This window comes from Tetrao urogallus (assembly GCF_951394365.1).
Source record: "Tetrao urogallus genome assembly, chromosome: 1".
Taxonomy (NCBI): Eukaryota; Metazoa; Chordata; class Aves; order Galliformes; family Phasianidae; genus Tetrao; species Tetrao urogallus.
The window spans coordinates 15985414-16008395 of record NC_136813.1 but is presented as its reverse complement, the minus strand read 5'-3'; the positions used below and the strand labels follow the sequence as shown (position 1 = coordinate 16008395).

At 43.5% G+C, this 22982-nt stretch overlaps 1 protein-coding gene across 1 annotated transcript in view; it reads left to right on the top strand.

The window, feature by feature from the left end:
- Positions 1–9699: 9699 nt before the first annotated feature.
- The window catches only part of EXPH5 (exophilin 5), a gene marked incomplete at both ends in the record, with an annotated part of 31700 nt that continues 18417 nt past the window's right edge, over positions 9700–22982 (top strand). Inside the window, one exon of the mRNA XM_079548865.1 lies at positions 9700–9818. Coding sequence (XP_079404991.1) covers positions 9700–9818 — 119 coding nt within the window. The remainder of the gene's footprint in view (positions 9819–22982) is intronic.

Genomic DNA, 22982 nt, shown 5'->3' with positions numbered 1-22982 from the left:
TTACAATTCATAAAATAAATACTTTCTCCAGCAATTGAAGTCATTGAGATTTCTTGTCAATGTATGTAGAAGAGAGACTACCTACCCAGAGTTGATCTGAAGCCCAAACATGTCTTTTACCTGATCTTCCACATGGAACTCAATTGCTGTAAATAAAGCAAGAGCAAATAAAGAATAATACTATTTATGTTTCTCTGACATACTGTAATTGCAGTTGACCAACATCAATATCCACTGGTATTTAAAAGAAAGATGTAAATGGGCTAATTCTCCAGTTTTCATTGTTAAGGATATTTATGCAAAGCCAGTTGAGTTAGAACTAGACAGTATTATCCTACACAAAGAATTTTGCTTTCTCCTGTTAATCCTCCTGCAATAAAAGCACTCCTGGAGTTATGCACCAATGAAGATCACAGAACACAGACAATCTGCTTCTTAGCTGGAACAGAAGGCACTTTTGCTCCACAATTTATATTAATTTTCCCTGTTATATTCTCAGAGGCATTCTGATTTCTCTATAACACAGCTGGCATATCTTGTCCTCTGAAACAGAGCAAGTGAATAAAACCAAAGCTTTCTCTGGAGTATTAATAATGCTGTACATGCTTCAAGGTTTAGACAAGTATGATGTGCTTTTAGCTCAAACAACTTAATTAAAGATATCATGAAGTTTTTTTCTTTATGCAATTTTATTTTAGATGGTGAGATTTTAATGACATTTTACCTATTTAAACTTCCTTAATTAAATTAAAATTGAAGTAATTATTTTGATTCATTACCTTTCTTCTTCACCATCTATTGGATATTCTGAGATCCTAAGGAAACCAGTGAAAGTTGCTTATAGTTAATCTCTCTTATGATCCAGTGAATATGTGCTACAAACTTAGACTCACAGAATCATTAATCTAGATTAATCTGGATCGACTCTGGGAGATCGTGAGGTTGAATATCAAAGCAGACCTAACTTTAATATTAGATGCTCATGACCTTCAAGTTTTGCCCATGTGAAACCTCCTTAGATGACCTGTACTTGATCAACCATGGTTTTCGAATTTTTTTCATAATGGTGAATTAGACTTTTTTTAATGCAATTCATGTATGTATGTTTCCCCTTCTTCTTTTGTGGTGGGCCTGCAAGAAGATCCTGTCTCTTTTCACTATAACTATCCACTACTAGAAGGATGTGCACAGCAATTGGATTAATTCAACCTTTTCTTCATGAACAAGCTCATTTCTCTCAAACTCTATTTGTATCATGCTGCAACCTCCTGGTAAGACCTGTGCTCCTACACTAGACTTCTCCAGTTTGCCAGCGTTTCTTGTATTTGAAAATTGAAAACTGGACAATATTCCAGGTGCAGTTCCTTGAGTGTCATGGAGAAGGAATAACCCCTTCCCCCAACCTGCTGGCTAATGCTCTTAGTAGTGTAGCCCAACATACAGTTAGCTTTGGATGTCACAAGGGCTCATTGCTAGCTCACATTCAGCTTATTCATCATGATCCATTTGCATCTTCCTGAAAGACTGCTTTCTAGCCTGCCAGTTGCCAACTTGTACTGTTGCATAGGATTTTTCATGCATGCCCAAAGATGCTCCTGTCAAGCTATTTCTCTAGTCTACTGACTATTAAGATTATTGTCTATTCCTCTGAATAGCTTCTCTGCCCTCATACACCATCTTCTCCTCTCAATTTAACATCATCTGCTGCTGTAGTGAAGATGCATTCCATCTCATTATTCAGATTGTTAGTGAAGATCTAATGGCGACTGGTGAAGACCACATTTGCAGAACAGCTGAACAAAAGGCATAAAATAAAACAAAATCTCAGGAACTTCTAAAGTTTCTAAGATAAGGAGCCCTCTGTAGCCACATAAAACACGTGTTCCTTACCACGGCTAAATCTAGCTGTGTGGCAGATGCAGTCCCAGGAACAAATCTCTATTACCAAGGCATTATTGTTATCACAGAATGCCTAGGAAGGCTCCACAGCTAGTTCAATTCACAATCCATCCAGAGATGACGGTACCCTGCCATAAGCCCACCTCCTCAGGTTTCACATATACACTTTCTGTCTATGTCCACTGAAACATACAAAGGTTCGTGCTGGTTCAGACAACCACTGGATCTAGCTCAGTATCCTGTTGACACCAGTGGCCAGAAGCAAATGCCTAAGGAAGAAGAATGAGGATATATGAAGCTCTTTCAAAATGTGACTATTCTCAGCTCAGGCATTTTTTTTCTGAGCATTTTCTTTATTAAACAGCCTTGAATGAATCTCTCTTTTAAATTCTTTTGCCATAAAATCCTTTGGCAAAGAGCTGCACAAGTTCATCTTCTGTTGTTCGGATTGAAACTAGCTCCTATTAGCTCCATTTGATGGCCCCTCCATTCCTCTATTAGAAGAAATCCCAGAGCAAATCCCTTTCAACTCCTTCCGTTCAATATAGAAAAGAGAATTTGTAGAATTCTATATTCTAGTTACATATTCAATAGAGTTCCATGTTCATACACAACCAGTATATCAATATATATTATGCATGATATATTCATATATATTCATTCCATATGCATAGTATATATTCACTACACATATTCATATTATGTAAATATATATTGCATATGAGTACCTAATGTATTCTATATTCCACGTGGAATTCCATATTCATATACAAGCTGAAGGTGAAGCATGCATTTTGCTTCCCTAATAAATTCCAATATTTGGCTTACTTTTCTATTATACATGGCATAAAGACTTTTCTTCCAAACGGTAATAGTCAGAGTTCATTGCTTACATGTGAAAGCTAAATTATATTTTAAGCTTGGTTTTCTACGCATGCCAATATTTGTAGAAGTTAAACTTTATCTACCTATTAGTTTCTTAGTCACTCAGACTTACAAAGGGCTCTTGTGGTCCCTCACAGTCTGTCTTTGTCTCTGCCTTTATCTTTACTGTCTTGAAACAGAATCACAGAATTGCAGGGGTTGGAAAGGATCTCAAGAGATCATCAAGCCTAACCAAAGAAGGTGCCCTACAACAGGCGTTCAGACAGGTCTTGAATATCTCCATAGAAGAGACTCCACAACCTCTCTGGGCAACCTGTTCCAGTGCTGCACTACCCTTAACATAAAGAAGTTCTTATGAATGTTAGAATGGAACTCACTGTGTTAAAGCTTTAGGCTATTAATACTTGTCCTAACACTAGGTACTACTACTGACAAAAGCCTGGTCTCATCCATTTGCATCCCACCTTGCCTTATGCATAAAATGTTATCAGATCCCCTCTCAGTCTTCTTTTTCCCAGGCTGAACAGACCGAAGTCTCTCAGTCTTTCCTCATTTGGGAGATCTGCTGACTCCCTTCAAAAAGCTTCAAGAAGATTGCCAAGTAGGACATTCCCTTTTTTTGTAGCCACATTGATTATCCCAAGGTAATTTGCATTAACCCAGTATTAACCCAATAATCATTCTGTCCATTACTACAATTTCCACAATTTTATCCAGAGATCTGATGCATAATCCTGTAGCTCCTTCAATTCCCTGAAAACTGTTTACAACAGATATCTATTTGCTGCACTCCAATCCTCAGGTATCAAGGACTACAGCAAGCAGTTACAGACTACAACAAGTCTTAGAATCACTGGGCAGAATAACTTCTGGTAGTGGTAATTCATTAATATTTGCATTTCTAACTTGTAGCATAATCTTTTTTATGGTCACTTCAGTTTTGGTCAGATCCTCTTTGGAAAAGGATTCTGGCATGTGGGTTTTCCTAGTTTCTTCACAGTGAACACCAATTTCTTCTCTGAAAAGATCTCCCACTCCTGTAGTTCTTCTTTTATATCTTGTTCATCAATCAAACCCTACAGATTCTCTGATGAGCTTTTTGATGTGTTTGAGGAAGGATTTAGTACTGATTTGGAGTTGCTCTTCCCCACTTTCTTGGTGCGTTTAGTTTTATTTTCATATGTTATCAGCCAAGGATTATGAATTTTTCTAGTTTCTTCATTTGGATATGACTTCAGCATTTTGAAGGTTGCTTTCTTGCTTCTAACAACTCTTCTTTAATGTTCAGTCATTCATTTTACCTTTACTTAAGCCTGTCTTAATAGGCTGCATGCACTAGCATATGTACTTAATATATTAAAGGCATAATTTTGCCGTGTCCCAGGCACTGGCCTCTGGTGATTATGTTTATGTACATATTTAAGGAGAAGGTTACATAGTTTCTTCCAGGAGAGCAGATGTTATCTACAGCACTAGCCAACCGATGGCTCTTGCAGCGGGGACACCAGACACATGTGTACTCCTTGATGAAACAGAAAGGTCCTATTCACAGCCTTCTCTTGCCTCCAGCCCAGAGAAAGTACAGTCCCAAAGGGTATTACAGTGGAACTAGTCATTAATTAAAGTAAGGGAGGGAAGAAGAAGAACATACATCCAGGCATGAGCAAAAAGCAAATAGAAAGGATGCCATGGTGTCACTGTCCAAAAATACACAAAATACTAGGAAAGGAGCATCATGAAGTGCAAGGATCAGCCGCTATTTCACAAATCTCTCTCATGATGTTCTGCCACATTTAGTGAAGCACTGGAACAGGCTGCCCAGGGAGGTGGTAGATGGCCCAACCCTGGAGATATTCAAGGTCAGTCTGGATGAGGCTCTGAGCAACCTGATCAAGCGATAGGTGTCCCTGCTCATGGCAGGTGAGTTGGACTAGATGGCCTTTAAATATCTTTTCCAACTCTAATGATTCTACGATTCTGTGTTGCCCTTTTCGCCATCATAAGGGATCATCAATTCTATTTGAGCAGGAATAACTCTGTATTGAAAAAAAATGAGGATCTCACAAACTCACATAGACAACTTACGAGGCAGGAAGGCAGTAGCATGAGAGGCAACAAAAGCCAGGAGTACTTGAACGGTGAGGAGAGAACGGTAGGCTGAAGTCTAAAAAGAGGGAAGAGTAGACCCATGCTCAGTGTACTGGGAGGAAAAGAAAAGAGGATGAATGAGAAAATCTGAGAGAGGAAGTGCTTGAGGAAATTGTGAAATGGAGCAGCCTTCAGCCGCACAAGCTGCAAGAGGTGACTTGTGAGTGTGGTGAGTGGAAGATTGGCTTTCCCTGTAGGAGCAGCCCTACTGCCTGTGGCTGTTTCAGGGCAAACAAAATGCCCTACGCTCCACAACCTGCTCAGCCCAGCCCCGGCTCCCCGCTTGCTTCACAGGAGGTTGTGTAGTGCACAAACAGCTAAAATAGCATGAGCAGCATTTGGATGTTGACATCCAGGCAATCTTCAAAGCATAGCACTTCACAGCTAAAATGCCTAAATGAAAGTCCAAAGTGCTTTTGAAGTGGGAGCTGAGGGCCCAGTTGTAGATCCTGCAGGACGCTCCTCATGTGTAGAAACCATGCAGCGCAACCAGCCCACTTTGTCCTGTGAAACTCAGTGGGAACCTCTCATTGTTAACTTAACACAAAACTTCAATTACCTCTATTGCAGTAACCTGAAATATAAATGATGGCCTTATTAAACAGAGAGAGAGGCACTGCCTTTGGTTTTCAGAGTATTTTTTATCAAATTATTTTGGACCTAGGTCAGTGCTGGAAATAATTAATTCAAACACAATAAGCAGATTTAATACATTTTAAATGACAGACGCTTCATATTTAGTCTTCACATTGCCATGAAGTCTCTTTCACTTAATGCAAGGAGTTAATTAAACAAGCCTTCACTAATCTGCATGACAATTTACACGATTATTAGTTCAACAGGATTAGACAAGACCTTACAGTTCTTCCAAGGCTCGAGGCCAATTGCAATGAGATGCAATCAGCCCTGCTGCACATTCCCCTATATTCTCAACTACTGATCAACATATAGAAACAGCCCTTCTGGCTCTCTGTAGTCCTACACTTTGAAATCCTCCACTGAGAGTAAGTGGAGTTAACATCACCCATTAGTACAACAGTATTTATAAAATCCAGTTTTTGAAGAATTTGGCCTATAATTAAGGTATGTGTGTCAGCACCCCCTTTAGTGGCACTAGCAATTAACATTACTAATAAATGTCTGATATCTGCAGCCTCTCCTATTCTACCTTGACCCTTCTATTCCAGGTTGCTAACCACCATGCTGTGTGGCAGCACTTTTCCAGAAACCTGCTCTGCATTCTTCTAAATAATCCCATCACTTCCTTTTATATGAAATGAACATAGTACCATAAAATCATAGAATCACCAAGGTTGGAAAAGACTTCCAGGATCATCCAGTCCAATTGTCCACCTATCACCAAATTTCCCACTAAACAATGCCCTCAGTACAACATCTAAATGTTTCTTGAACACCTCCAGGGACAGTGACACCACCACCTCCCTGGGCAGCCTATTCCAGTACCTGATCACCCTTTCAGAGAAAGTTTTTCCTAACATTCAACCTGAATCTCCCCTGGTGCAACTTGAGGCCATTCCCTCTCATCCTATTGCTAGTTACATGGGAGAGGATGCCGACTCCCAACTCATCACAACTTCCCTTTAGGCAGTTGTAGAGAGTGATAAGGTCACCCCTGAGCCTCCACCACACTGAACAATTCCAGTTCCCTCAGCCGCTTCCCATAAGCCTTGTGCTCCAGAGCCTTCTCAGACCCTTCTTTGAACACACTTCAGGGCCTCTGCATTTTTCTTGTAGTGAGGGGTCCAAAACTGAACACAGTACTCAAGCTGTGGCCTCACCAGTGCTGAGGACAGAGGGATGGTCACTTTCCTGCTCCTGCTGGCAATACTATTGATGATGCAAGCCAGAATGCCACTGACCTTCATGGACACACTGCTGGCTCACGTTTAGCCAAACGTCAACCAATCCCCCCAGCTTCGTTTCTTCTACACAGTCTTCCAGCCACTCTGCCCCAAGCCTGTAGCATTCTCTGAGGTTGTTGTGCCCCAAGTGCAGGATCCAGCACTTGGTCTTGTTGAATTTCATCCCACTGGTCTTAACCCAGCTATCCCTCCGTGGGGCCTTGCTAACCCCATGCAGATCAACACTTTTTGGCAACTTGGTGTCATCCACAAACTTAACTGAAGGTGCACTCAACGCCCTCATCCAGGTCATCAACAAAGATACTGAACAGGACATGCCCCAGTACCAAACCCTGGGGAACACCACTCCTAACCAGTCACCAGCTGGATTTAACTGCATTCACCACCACTCTATGGGCCCGGCCATCCAGTCAGTTCTTTACCCAGCAAAGAGTGCACCTGTCCAAGCCAGCCTCTCTAGGAGAATACTATAGGAGACAGTGTCAACAGCTTTGCTGAAGTCTAGGCAGATGATGTCCAACAACACCTTGGTCCTGTTCCTCTCTGTGCTTAAAATACTGTATGTCTTTTAACACATCTTGGTGGTAAAAAAGGCAGTTAATTAGATTACTAGAAGAGTTACAAAAACTTATTAATATGTATTTCATTCTTCACTTACATGCAGGATAAAGACAATTACAAAATAGACAAATTCATGGGTGATGTTACACTTTTTTGTCAGGACTATAGTGACTACTTTCTAAGCAAACCCTTAAGAACATCCATATACTTCCTAGGTACTCTGAATGTATATATTTATGAAGAAAAAAAGCCCATAATATAACCAATAAAAGCTCACTTGTAAGGCAATAGTGAACACTGATGATGCCCTGTGTTGTGACCATGGAGAATGCCCACCCTTGCAAAAGACATCTTTTCTGACAATTATCTGAAATCTGCCCTGCTGCTTTTGAACTGCAATGTTCGGATCAAGTTTATTGCAGCAGATCAACAGGAAAGACTGTTATTGTGGTTATTCTCAGCTCTGGGAGAAGCTGTGAGGCACCATGAGCAGCTGCTTCCCATTCCCTGCAGGTGCCAGGTGGAAAGGGAGAGTGCTGCCCAACCCTATGCCTGGGAGAGTCCTGGGGGACACTCTGTGCACTTGGCCTCTTCTGATGGAACACAGCCACTAAGAAGGCACAAAAGAAAAAGGCTGTGGCTTGGCATTCCTTCTGTGTAGCTACCTTCCCTTTGAAAGCGGAAAAGAAAGGCCAAGATGGCTGGTACGATGGCTAGTGAGTAATGAAACAGTCACTCTGTACTCAGCACAACAGAACAGGGAGGGCAGGATGTTTACCCTAAGAGAAGAGAGGTCTGCAAGCTGTTGATGCACCAGTGATGACTACAGCTCTTGCATCTGCTGAAATAACAGGTTTGGACCTTACCAAGAAGCATATCCCATACCCTAATAGAAATCCACTGGGTCTTTTCTCTGTGGGAGATATTTTCTCTCTGCATCTTCTGAACAGCGTAACTCTCCACAGCTTCCATTACATTTCCATCCATTGTCTGATAGCCTTATTTTTGTTGTTTTGTCACCAGGAACTGAAAAATTCCTCTTTGGGCTGACAAGTGATGCCAGGAGACACCCTAAAACAAGGAACCTTCTAGAACATGCTATCCCTGTTGTGCTGAGGACCTTATTTTCACCTGCTCAGCATGACTTCCCAGTGGGGAAGTGCAGCCCCATGTCAGCCCACAGTATGGGGTGGGAAGGCAGCTGCATGCATCATGCTGTGTTGATGTTCCCACTGCCTGTTTTCCATAGCAGCATGTCTGCTTCTCCTTGTACCCGTGATCACATCTATGATGACATCTAACATATTTCAATGGTCATTTTAGTACTATTGTTTTGGATCTGTGGGGCAAGGTTTTGGAGGGGGACTGCAGGGATGGCTCTGTGAGGAGTGCCCATCAGTGGCCCATGTCAGAGAAGAGCAGCTCTAGCTGCTCTGGACCCACTAGGCAGAGCTGAGTCATGAGTGATGCTGGGTACGCCTCTTGGAGAGCAGATTGAAGGGAAGGAATCAGTGCTGTGCAACTGCAGCTGGGAGAAAGGTGTGAGAGTCACTATATGGGAGTCCAACTGCCTGCCAGGCTGACACCACCACAACCAAGCTGCCACGGATGGCGGGCAGGAACATGCTCGGGGTACATCTCTGCTCTGCTCACACCAGAGCAGAGCTGCAGCTGCCAGAATAAAGTTACTTCTCCAGGTTAACAGTGATAGGGCAAGGGGCAATGGCCTCGAGTTGTGCCTGGGAAGATTCAGGTTAGATATCAGGAAAAACTTCTCAGGAAGAGTGGTGAGGCAGGGCACAGGCTGCCCAGCGAGGTGGTGCAGTCACTGTCCCTGGAGGTGCTCAAAAAACGTGTGGATGTGGTTAGTGGGCATGGTGGGGATGGGCTGATGGTTGGATGGATGATCTTAATAGTCTTTTCCAATCTCAGTGATCCCATGATTATAGATACGCTCATCACAGAGGCGTTAAGAACTCCTTGGCTATTTCTTCCTGAAAACTTCCAGCACCGCTAACACAAACCACCGGCTCCGGCCCGAGCGAGTGGAGAAATCCCGCGCGCACCTCCTCTCCGTCCCGCCCGCGGGCGCCGAGCAGCAGCTCCGGCTGCGGAGCCGCCTCCTCCCCGCCTCGCCTGGCGGGGAGGGAGGGAGGGACGGAGGTGCGGAGGGCGCGGCGGGGCGGTTCGGCAGAGGGCTGCGGCGCGGGTGCGGGGCGGCAGCCGTCTCGCCGGGCTCGGCCATGCGGGAGTCGCGCCGCACTGCGAGGGGCTCCGCGCAGCCCGCCGCCCTCCGGTCGCCCGCAGGGAAATAAGCCAAACCATGAGCGCGGCTCCCCAGCGGCCGGACCTCAGTTTTTTAAGCGATGAGGAAGCCAGGACGATTTTTCAGGTGCTGCAGAGGGACTCGGAGCTGCGGCGGGCGGAGAAGGACAGAGTGAGGTACTGCGAGCAGGTTGCGGGCGGCGCGGCCCCGGCGGGCAGCGCGGCGCCCCGTCCCGGGCGCAGGCAGCCTCGGGGCCCCGCGTGTTGTGGCAGGCGCGGCTGGGAGGCAGCGGGGCGGCGGGCCGTGGCTTTGGTGTCGTCGCTATTCTCTCTGGTGGGGGAACGCGGTGCGTGGCGGCGGGACGGCGCCGCGGGGCCCTGCGGGACGGAAGGCGCATTCAGGTGCGCGCGTCCTTGGACGAGCCGTGTACAACAGCCGCGTGCCATCACCGACGCTCTCTGTTGGCAGTGAAAGCAAGGGTCAAGGAACAAATAAAAGATAGGTTTATCACTTAGCTTTAGAGGTCATTATTTCTTGTTCCGTGTGAAGCTCCCGGTACCTCGCAGACGGTGTGCAAGTGAAAGGCGCCGTCCTGTCACCTTAGAGTCGTGGAATGGTCAGAGTTGGAAGGGCCCTGGAAAGGCTGACTAGCCCAACTCCCCTGCAGTGAACAGGGACACTACAGCACCTGCAGGCACTTCTCACTAATAGCACACTCACGTGAGCTACAGAAGGAACATTAAGGGGTAATGTTTCTGTCCAGTTGGGTTCTCTGCTGCCTGTTTTTAGCTGTTCGAAGGCTCAAGAAGCAATAGCTGGCTCTGGAATTCAGGGCTTCCATCTGCTGCCAGCTCTGTGCTTGTGCTTCCATCGGCTGCTGGCTGGGTGTCACGGCTCAGCCCTGCACAGCCTTCTGCTGGCTGCCCCACAGCAGGATGCAGAGAATCAAAACTAGGAAAATGTGCAAGAATTCATGGCCTGAGATAAGAACAGTTTAATAAGAAAGGGAAAACAGGGAAAAAAAAGAATTTTGAAAACCACAAGTGATGCACAACACAATTGCTCCCCACCCACTGACTGATGATGCTCAGCCAGTCCCTGAGCAGCAGCTGCCCTACACTTCCACTGTCACTGCTCAGTGTGATGCTGTATGATATGGGGTATCCCTTTGTTCAGTTTGGGTCTGGTGCCCTGTTTCTGTCCCCCCCCAGCTCCTAGGCAACCCCAACCCTTCTCAGAAGGGGGAGAAGCAGAAGAGTCTGATTCAGTGTGAGCACTGCTCAGTAACAACTAAAACATGGCTGTGTTAGCAATGTGTTAGAATTACTCTCATCCTAAATCCAAAACAGAGCACCACACCAGGAAGAAAATTGACTCTATCCTAGCTGAAACCAGGATGCTGTTGACAAAAAGTAAGAAGACATTTTTGGTGATGCTGTACTGAGATGGAGCCTACTTTAAATCACTGTTGAAGAGACATTGGGAAAGATAGGCGAAGGCGCCAAACTGAAATCTAGGTTAAAGTCCTGGTTCTGTCAGAGGCTTTCTAAGTGTCCTTGGGCAAGCTGTTAATCGCTTTATCCTAATAAAAGTACTTTCTTCCTCACTCCACTTGTCTACCTGGTCTCACATAGCCATTAAGCCCTTCAGGCCAGGCGAGTCCCATCACAAGCCGTCTTTGTGGTGCTGCTACTATAATCTAAGTAATAACAGTGATGGCCCTGGAGGGCCTAGTCCTGCTGTTCTTATATGGCCACAGTGAGCTTCTGAAACTCCAAATAAGATCACATTTAGCAAATTGAGCTCATGTGCTTGCCCCTTTCTCTCCAATTAATTCTTATTGCCATTCTGATAATTAACTTTGTACACATTTTTTCAGTTCTAAGATTTTAAAATACTGTCTGGGCACTGCTTCAGCTCGCTCCTGTGGTGCTTCTGAAGTGTAATCCTCAAGGTTTGATTCGTGCCATGAATCCAGTGGGATGTATGGGAGGTGATATGCAATGGGAAGAGAGGTTTCATCAGTATGACTTCCCTGCATGGAGGCACCAAGGAGAGGTGTGCTCCACTGTGCTCTTGGGCATGCTTTTTGAAAGAGCATCCAGGAGCTGGAGAGAACCAGGGAGCAAGTTAACAACAACCAGTGAGCTCAAGTCTGCTCAGTGCCCCCCTCTGCTTACAGTGTAACATATTGCTGTGTAGATTAATCTCTCTCAGACAGATAGAAGGAATGAAGAGTTTCCTCATGGACCACAAATCAAATTCCTAAGACTATACTGCTCTTATGCGTGCTGGTTGGTGTCAGACAAGTGAGCATATAGCTGTCTGCAAATCTCTTGAAAGATCAATGAAACACTGAAATCCATTCCCAAATAAAACTCACTCTGGATTTAAAAGGAAAAAAAAAAAACGGCAGGAGCAGGCTTTTGTCTTTTTATCAACTGCTTTTGCTGCAAGTAATAAGTTCTGCGTTCAAAAGATGGATGCAGGCTGGCTCACCTTGTCCAGCAAGTGACAATTAGAGGAGCTGATTGTCACACAAATACGAATGTATTGCTGTGCAGCATGAAATAAAATGTGTACAGGCGGCTGCTTTATATGTGACTTCATACAGCCCTCCCCAGCTCCCCTTCTATATTCCCCAAGGAGGGGAAGCAGAGGGAAGTGCCGGGAGCTGATGGCGTGATGGGAACAGCACAAAACAGCACTAGGGAGGGTAAGACTGGGCATTAGGAAGCATTCCTGTACCATGAGGGTTGGTCGGACACGGGGACGGGCTTCCTGGAAAAGTGGTTGATACCCCACTGCTGTCAGTGTTCAAGAGGCATTTGGGTAGTGCCCTCAACAATATGCTTTAGCTTTCGGTCAGCCTTAGGCAGTTGGATGAGATGACTTGGAAGATCCCTTCTAAACTGAACTACTCACCTTTGTGGCCTGTGTGTGGACCTGTCAGTTTTACTCTCCCTTTTATTCACAAATGGACTGTGACCCTGTCGGACCTCCATTTGTTCTTGCTCTTGATGTCTAGCAGGGCTCCTGCTGTGTTCTGTGCCGTGGATTCCCATGACTGCCTTTTTTTTCGCCTGTTTTCTTCTTTCTAGTGCCCTCCCGTGGCCATTGTGAAAAATAATACCTTTGAGTACTGCAAACGTGTAGCCGAGCTTCTCCCATGAAACAGGCACAGAGAGGCTGCCGCAACCAGCTTTGGTGTAACTCATATGACTGTACACACACTGCCATGCACTCTGAAATTAATACAGAAACTTAATATAAAATACTTACTACATAATTCAAAACAAGCAAACAAAAACTATTAGTTTTGGGCTTGGGTAACACCCAGCTTCAGTATTCTTGTTCATCAAATCCAGTTTTATTCACAATACTCCTTTGGAGGAAAATTCATGTATCATAAGCATTAGTGTTGGAGGAAAAAAAATGAATATGCGATCTAATTACGATATTAAAAACAGAAAACTAACTCTGTCACAAAAGACTGTTTCAGTCAAAGTAGCTAGTGAAACTGATGAACTTGTAGATGCCTGTGGAAGCAGGTTCCTTCTCCTAAAAACTCCAATCACAGCCGGATGCCTACGAGGAGACAGGGAGGCATCCAGCTTCTTTATGGGATGGCATTATGTTCAATTGGGTGCCTGGCAGTTCAGTTTCCATAAGGACACACCAATGTTTGCAGTAGATGCAGGTAATGATACCACGGATCAGCTTTTCAGACAGAGTGGAATAGGCTTGAAAATTCTAACATAAAAGCAGTCCAGATCTCTTCTGACTTCTGGTTTCAAGGTTTCAGGGTACACCCAGACAACGTTCCAAGCTTTGTTTTCCAGCTGCTGGGGACAGAAGTTGAAAAGATTTGACATCTGAAATTTACATGTGGAGCCCCAGGTACCAAAAGGCTTAACAAACCTGTAGGTGCTTCTCTTTTCTGTCCTTTCTCCAAGAAGCCAATGGCAGGGTAACCATGGAGGCTGCTTCCAGTCCCTTCAGGACAGCACTCACTGGCAGCTTGGCAAGGGACTGGCAGGTGGTCCACTCAGGAAGACTCTGTTGCAGTAGGGCATCAAACTATGGAGTACAGAGGTGGAGCTGCTGCCTTTAATCTCTGGGGAGCTCCTCCCTCTGCAGCTTGTGGAAGGCAGGCAGTGCCTGAGCAGGTGTCCTCCTAGCTAGCCATGGGGCTGCTGGTCCCTCTGGCTGCCTGAGCAGGTGCTCAAGTTCGGCATGGAAATGCCCCTCTACCACTGAAACAGCACAGAGAGGCAGGAGAGCAACAGCTGGACAAGAGGAGCAAGGAGATATGGAGCTAAATGCTTAAAAGAGGGAGCAGGTAGGGGGCTGTGGCAGGGTGGAGAGGCAGCTGGTTTACTTGAAAAAAAAAATGAGTAGCTGGGAGTTACCGCACATGGGATGTGGGCTAACAGAGAATGGATTTAAGCAGGCTGAAGTGCTCTGTGTTGTTTAATTGCTAACTTTTAGGAGATTCTTTTGTATCATGTAATGCACTCTACCAGGACTACATATGGTAGCTTTCTGTCACTTTATTAATCTGAGAAAAAGAGAAATGCTATTATCTTCACTTTCAAATGAGACATTGAAAATAACAGGCAACTGAGCAGGGAATTGAACCTGCCTCCCTGGTTAGAAGCTTCCTGATCATGTTTTAAGAAAAAAACTATGCCTGTGTTATGTGAGAAGTGGTTTTGTGTGTATGTTGTGTTGTTTTGTTTCTAGAAGGAATGAAATATGCTCCAGAGCATATTTCAGGCATCAGCCTGTCAGTGAATTAAAATTGAGAAAGCAAAAAAAAAGAGGAAAAGGAAATTGAGCGTTTGGTAGAGAAGAGCTCTCAATCCTATTGCTTTAATTTGTTTTGCTTATTTCCAGGGTGGCTTATGTGATTTTTAATTTGCATACGTAGCAAAGGAGAGGTTCGTTTTCATTTTATCCTCCCATTTAAAGATGAAAGCAAAAGAAATTAATTGTGAGAAACATTCAGCATTACTCACTGCTCCTCTCTTGGTGACCCATTGAAAGCATATAATTCTTGGGGGAAAGATGAATCCCCTCCTTACTTTGTTCTAGATGAGCTCTACAACAAATTATTTGGATGCAGTTATTTTTACAAGAGCACAACTGTTCTCATTGCCTTACAGCACATCATTTACAGCATCCGTCCTTTGCTGCAACTAATTCTTCATCGTATTCTCTTGGCTGACATTTTCTCTCACGGGTCTGATGATAGAAGATGGCAATAAAACCCTGTGTAGGAAATGTACTTTTCCTTTTTTTTTCCATACTCCTAACCTCAGAAGCATTTATTGCAAAGGTGCAGCCATACACAGCCCCCTCTCCTGGTGCTTCAGTTATTCTGCAAGCAAATTATTCTGTCTTGCTTACGTTTACTCAGGTCTGACACTTCATTATTTAACCCAAGGGTAATTTTGGCATGTTCACAGAGGTATCTGCTTAGAGAATCAGAATAACTTACTTGGCGAAAGATTTAGATAGGGCCCCAACTCCTTAAAAATTAGAAATAGTTTTTAGAATCCACCCCAAAGTACCCATAATCAGCATGGGTGGGGAAGAGCAGGATACCAGGGCACCAGCACTCACGAGTACTGTGGTTTCATTGGCGCTCCCTCCCTGAACAAAGCATTAATAAAGAAATTCTTTCATAAGATATACTCCGCCCTTGATGCTCCAGAGCATGATCGCCCTATTGTGTCTTGTTTGTGAAGGAGATGCTATTATTATTTACTCCTGATAATGTGCCACTGGCATGGTTAGTGGTTTGTAAACACTTATGAAAACAGGTCCTTGAAGCCCTGAAGGGAGAAAATGCTAGCAGTGTAAATAGAAGCAAAAGTGGCAGGAAACACCGCAATTTAAAAATGTTTTCTCAGTTTGGTAAACAATTACTGTGATAAGTAATCCCACTTTGGGACTCCTCTTGTTTAAGGGATTGCTTGCCATAATCAAATACAAACGGTGAAGTTGCTTATCAAAATATTGCAAGAATTTTTCCTTATGGCTGTTTTTGAATGATAATAATATATTGCAGAGAGGCTTGAAGAAGAAGATGACTTTACATGAGCTGAGGAGGGGCAGGTGGATTGCAGGCTGCGGTGGATGGACAGCTGCCATTTTCTGTTGCACTTTTAGCATTATAGATCTGTTCTATTTAACCCAGTGCCTGATAACTTGTTTCATGTTGAAAGAGCAGGGTTCAGGTGGCATTGCTGCCAGATCTCTGGTCTCTGGTCATAGGAAACTTATTTCAGTGTTGTGACAGGTTGATCCCTTCCTCCAGAGCTGTGCACTTATTTGTGTTGTTGGGCAGGAGTTTTTTACAGCACGGTGGCAGAGTTGGGCCCAGGAAGACCACAAAAAGGTGTGCTGCCTATGGAGGAGCCTGTCTGGTTGGGCATCTGTGTGTCTGCCTTCCTCACACTGTCCAGGCGATGCTCCTTGGAAGCCAGGGTTGCAGAATCCATGGGTATCCCCATGGGGCCATCAGGGGGAGGCCTTGCCACCAGGGCTGGTCCCATCCAGCACCCGTGATGCCTGCTGGGATTAGTTATGGCCCAGTGATGGCCAGGCAGGCTGAGGCTGACATGGCCAGCAGGAGCCACACAGTGATGTCAGCCTGTGGTCCAGGCCAGGATCAGTAGGGCCGTGGCCTTGCACAGCTGTGACACATGTGGGCTGTGGCTCAGGCACAGCACAGTGGGACAGCCTCCACTTAAAAACAGGCTCATTCACACAGGGGCCTTGTGCCAGAATATGCATTGTGCCAGGGTGTGTGTTGTGACATGAAGTGTGCATTTTCAAGTGATAAAGTATGAAAATGAAAAACAAGATGATGACGATGATTATTACTATATAGACCACTTGCTGATGTCAGCTGGAACGTCAGGAAGAAGGCATTTGTTAAGACATATGAGACTTAAGCCCAGGGTTGCCTTTAAGCTTATGGATAGGTAGCTTCTAAGTCCAAACTTAATTTAAAAAGTCGAGTTAATTTGGCTTTGTGTACTAGGTCACAAGAATAAGTAGATCATTGAAGTGACAGCAGTGCATGCTGATGCAGAACAGTCTGATTTGGTTAGTTTTTTCCTGGAGCCGTGAACCAGTCATGCATCTTGTAGGAAGCCTCCTTGCTTCCTAGGTTTGAGTTCTGTGTTAGCAATCTTTCCATGTCCTCAGCAGCTTCTCTCTCCACTACAGTTCAAGTCACTGGTACTCCAAAAGGTAATGCCTGTGCTGCCTGTTGTTGCCTTAAAAAAGGGATGAATATTGGTCTGTGGTGAGCAGCCCTGGAAGGACCTCAGAAATGTCTTCAGGTTCTGACAGTTTGTATATTCTCAGTGTCCTGAACAGCTTCAGGTCCTTGAATTTGTTTCAGAAGTATTAAATTAGTTATGCCAGGCAGTGAAAAAAGTGTTGCACAGGAACAGAGCCAATTCATGTTCATAGCGGCTGGGTATCTCCCCCAGTACAGGCACAGCTGTGCTCCACTGTTCTCAGGTTATGTGTGTCCTGTAGTCCTGTGAAAGATGGCAATGTGCTGGAATATCCACCTTGCATCTCTTGTAGTTGTGGCACTTGGAGAAACCTAACAGTTGGGAGCAAAGTCCATTGGGCTGAATGTCAAGACTTCAGCTGACACTGAGTAGTTTGTGTCAGATCACAGAATCATCATAAATACTGTTTTGACAACATTTGTAGGATGTTGCATGCATCTGTCTCCTTTTCATTTCTGTCAGTGATTTATATATACCAAGTTTAATCATCCTTTACAATCATTTTGCTCTCTGAATCTAATTTTCAAATCAAATGGAGTTTCACCAAATGGAGTTTGAGCCTTTGGCACAGATAACTTCATTTTCTTCTGTGTTCTATAACCTTTGCAGGACTTTACAGTCCAAGAACAGACCTCAGTTCAGACTTCTCCTGGTTTTTATGTTTAAAAATGATTTAATTTCCTAGTGCTGACAGTCTGAAACTTTTCACAATACACAAATTTCATGTATGAAATGTATTAAATAAAGCAGGGGAAAACTGGGAACTTTTCCTAGAGATTTGTTCATCTAAATGTTCATATTAAAAGTGTTTCTAATCCTTATTTGTAACTAGACCATTTTGTTAACACTGTAATAAGCTGTACTTAAATGCCTGCATTTTAAATTCCTACTTGGACCTGTACTCTTTTCATCAGTCTTACCTTAGAAATAATTAGATGTGTGTATTGGTACCACAGTTGCCAAACACATCAAAAACACCAAATAAAAGCCAAGAGTAAATCATGCGAAGTGCAGTCTATTTTTACTTTATTGTATATAAATTACACACAATTTAATTTGTGCTTGGATTAATCACCCAACTGTATTACTTCTGCTTGCTTTATCTGTGCATTCCTAGCAAAGTGGGCCTGAGATCTTGGAGAGCTGCGGCAGCATGGCTGGAGGTCTTGGTGTTCTGATCCTTCCTTTATTGTAGTATTGAATGAACTTAAATATGTATTTGTATCTTAATATTAAGGTATTTATGTAATTTATGTATGTGTATTTAAATTACTGAAAGAATTATATGTTTCCTGAGATGTGATAAATTAGGAGATTGTAATCCTCTGTATCAAGGGCTGTGTAAGTACGTAATATATATCTGCTATATTTTCAGATGAAAAACATCCATTCTGTGAAATTTCAGAGTTTAATCCATTCTTATGACCCTGAACTTAAAGCAGTGTAAACAAGACTTTTGTTGTGTTGCAGTAATACATAAACAAGGTATGCACACATCAAAACCTTCTATATTACATCTGTTGACCAGACTCTTGCTTCGGGTCTGTGAGACTGCAGTTGCCTGAGGTTGCAAAGGTGTATTTTGAGATCCGTAGGCTTCAAGATTAGCCCTGTGCCAGCAGACATCTAAGCCTAGGAAATACTTCTCTGAGGAAGAGGTCAGGCACTGGAATGGGCTGCACTGGGAGGTGATGGAGTCACTGATCCTGGAGGTGTTGAAGAAATATTTAGATGTTGTATTGAGGGACATGGTTTAGTGGGAAATGTTGCTGGTAGGTGAACAATTGGACAGGACGATCTTAGAGGTCTTTTCCAACCTTGATGATTCTATGATTAGATCTGTAGTCTCCAAATTGTATAGACCTGTCCAGGTCCATTGTCCAGAAATTTGTTCGCATAGGTGGAACGTTGGTCTTTGGAACCAAGTTCCATTATTCAGCATTCTCATCTGGCCTGTTTCTTTTGCCTTATTTTCTCTTGTATTGTTAACAAGGAAAGGTTTTGAATGAAGAAGTAATGCAGTAACACAAAGAACAGAATTTACATTGTATGTCTTTGTAAGGCAGTTTAAATTTATAGCTGAGCTATAAATTACTTGCAGAGATGGCTGTCTCTAAGCATGCTATCAATATTTGTAAAAGGTCCTGCAATCAACTGGCAGCTCTGCCCTGGAAGAGTAAATAGGTTGACTGTTAATCATTACCCTCAAATTAAACTGGGACACCTAAAAAAACCTGATTCCCAGCCTCCCACCCCGTCTACCCTTGCAGTCTTGGTGTTATCCCTTCAAGCAGATTTGTCTCACATTTCCAGACATGCGTGAGCCCCTCTGATCTGACTGTGTGCATTGATAAATGTACTTATACAGTTCAAAGGTCTGGGTTTCACTACATATGTGGGACACATGGTATTCATCCAGATTTCTGTGTAAGGCTTCCAGGACAGAAATTCAGGAGCCCAAAACGTACTTCCATTACATAATGTCTTTGAGACTTCATCTATCCCTACTATCAAATCAGAAACTTTGCATGGAGAATTATATCCATTGCACCTATTAGCATCTATTAATGCTAATGGAAATTCCTATTAATGAAGTCATCTCGTTAGAGATATTAATTACTACAATTCAGAAGCTATGTGGCACACTTTAAAGAATGATGGGTAGCCTTCCTTTCCGTTGCATCATGAATTTGTTTTGTTATTACCACATAATATTGGCAGGTAGACTGTGAGTGCTGGCAACATATTAAAGTAATGCTTTACCTTGCCCATCTGATCTGGACCTCATTCACAGACACTGTAAGTCATCTGTAAAATGTTCTCAGCTTGGAGCTTCCCACTGTTCTGCTCTTCATGTAGAGGAAATAGCAGAGAATCAGCCCAACAGAGAATGGAGCCCTACTGACGGCTGTGGCATTACGGTGGTATTTGACCTCATTCCTCATTCACTCTTGTTGACCAGCTGCCTAAAGGACTGAAAGCTTTTATATTCTAAGTATTTATATACTCAATGAAAATACATATACTTACAGCCTTTTCTGTTTGTTCCAATAGGGCTGAAGTAATATTTTCACTATGAACCTGGGGCAGCTGCTGAAATAATGGTTTATTGTTAAAAGCAATGTTTGAAGCTTTGTTACAGTTTGTTACACCCTCAGCTCCCGTGATCTCAATTAGCAGTGCTCTGTGCTTTAGAAGCTTCATGTTATGAAGACAGTCATTGAGCTCCTGATTTTAGAGTGTTAGTTGAGATCTTCTGATTCCTGAGCTGCCAGAGCAGAGAGAAGGTTTGTGGTGAGCAGGGGAACAGACGTAACCCTGTAACTGCAGCACCTGTAAAGGTTTTGTGGGTGGTTTTTTTTTGTTGGGTTTTTTTTTTTTTTTTTTTTCTTTAAAGGTGCCATTCTGTGTTCTTGCCCTGGGGACGGAAGCTGGAGGTGGAAACGGAGCATTGGATTTGGTGAAGGAGAACAGCAGCTAGAAAAGAAGTCTGCAGTATATTCATTGTGTGTAGTTTCATGTAATAAATCAGCACTTTGGGAAAGAAAGCAGAACTTCTAGCCCATGTACAGCGTGGCTTGAGTTAAAAAAAATGACCACACAAAAGACATTGTGAATTGCAGAGTGGAAAGAAGTATTCAGCACACAGGAAGAGTGTGATGGTAATGACTGTGCTTGCTAATAGCCTCCCTGTCTTTGTGGGTTGAGTGTAATCAGTGCTGCTGACTATTCCTTCCCTCTGAGAGTTCTGAAACTTTGTGAAGTGTCACAGGTATTTTACAAACATGTTTATGTATTAAAGAAAATTCCTGCGTCACGTTTTATATTTTTCTGCTTTTTAATAAGTAGGAGAGAGGTGGGAGTAGAAGGATTGTCCCATGAGCAAACAGGGTGGGGCTTTAGTAAGGGCACAAAAAGTGCCCTGCCTTTAACACATGTATGCCCTGTCTGCATCCATGGCACATGTAACCAGATATAATGTATGGCTCTGGTGTCCGTTGTCAATGAATTGCTCTGGGTACAAAATGACATCTGCTGTTTGCATCTATCTGCTTAGCTAACCCTACTTGCAGCTTGAAAAGGTACTATAGAGGGTGGGTATCCAAGTGGTATGTTTGTGGCTATGGGACTTCTTCCTCATAAAATGCACAGCCTGGGAGGAAAAACTACAAAGATAAATTCCCTTTTTACTCTCTCCCCACTTCCTTCACTTGGTATTGCACATTTTCAGCATCTAAATATTTAAGGATAATTATAAACTGCCATCAGCCTAAGTGGGATTGAGAACATACTTGCATAGTTCAGTGCCGGGCTGTGAAAGCTTTCCCCTGTCCTTAAGGTGAACCTTGCTCGGTATGTGCAGTTCCTCCTCTCCATCCTGCAATGTCACCACTAGGTGACTCCCCAGCATCTGCTGAAGGCGGTGAAAGTCGGTCCATTGCATTTGGTGGTATTTGGGTTACGGTTGGGCAAAGTGCTGAACCGGGGCACTCTTCGATCTTCCTTGTTGTGGCTACTACTCATTGCCCTTCCTTATGTTTAGTTTTATTGGTCGGAAGCTCGGACAAATATGACTTTTGAAGGCAACTTAGTGTGTTAATAGGTTGTAAAACCAATGCATAGTAAGCAACAGCAGCAGCAGTAATGAAAATGAAAAGTATGAAGAAAGCAAGTATTTGTGGGAAGAGAAAATACAACCTAACTGGTTGATTTGCATCAGCCTGAGTTAAATTCAGGCATTATTGCCAGTTATTGCCAGTAGCATTCTGTTAATCCAAACAGAGAAGGCCTTGATTTTTCCAGGAGTGCTTAATTCTGCACACATAAAGGGCACTGGAAAGAACAAGTGGCTCTTCAGTTAGATCTTTCTCCACCGTCTTGTCATGTGTGCAACCAAAACATTGGAGTCAGTTTTCCTCTCTGATTCATGTACTTCTTTTACATATAATAACAGTGACTATTTGCTTCACAGCCATTAGCCAAATAGCAGTAAGAAAGAAAAACAAACAAAAGGTTGCTTTGATGAGAGTAAAAAAAATGCACAGGCTACAGAGAAAGAAGTCTGCCTTAGAGAATAGGCCTAGTGTCTGTGTGACGCATTAGGAAAGAACATCTGGGCTCTCTGTGCTTATTTCTCTTCCTGGCAGGATTAACCTGATACTGAAGCTTCTTTGGCACCTTGGAAACAGAATGTTGGAGTTCTTTGCTATGATATGTGAAATGGTGGATAATTGTTTTGTTTCTTGTAGTTATTTCAGCTCTGGTAGTCTTTGATGTTGTCGGTAATACTTCTTTCTCTTTTATTTTTATTTTTTAAATAAGAGGACAGGTTTAAGGTATGCCTTCAGATGATATTTTTAGGACATTAAAAGGAGCTGTAAATAAGAAAATATTCTTGCATATCCATTTTAGAGCTATCCAGGGCTGTGATAACAGCCTTAGCTGTCTAGAACTTTGACTGGGAATATAAATGGTAAAGATGTGAGCTCAGCCATGTGGATTTAATGCCTACACCAGTGGGAAGGTGGGAAGTTGAAGCAAAACGCTGTGAGGTAGCTGCTGCTTCTGGCCCTGTTCTTTACAACTTAGCTTTTTCTCACTGGCAAAGTGAAGAATATAAATAAAGACTCGAGTTTATTTAGGTGACTGGTTTGCAGATAAGCTGTCCTGCTGTATTGCTAGCTCATCCTTTTGGCCCTGGTTTTAAGTGCAGCCCTTTCAGCTCTGTCTTCCCAGACTGAGGACTCGGATCTGGGGAACAAACCTTGGAGCTTTGGCAATCCAGTGCATGTGGTTCTGCTGCTTGGTGACTGCCTCAGCTTTGCCCTCTCCTGGAGTGTCTGGGAAGAGTCGCTGGGGACAAATCCTGCTTCTGCTCAAACCAACAACTTCTGCTTTGGCAAAAGTGGGATTGAATTGCCACTGCAAACAGCAGAAATGTCCCCAAATGTCCTATTTGGCAGTCCAGTTTCACTGCCTTACCCATTTGGCTTTTACTCAACGTCCAGCATGAGGATGGTA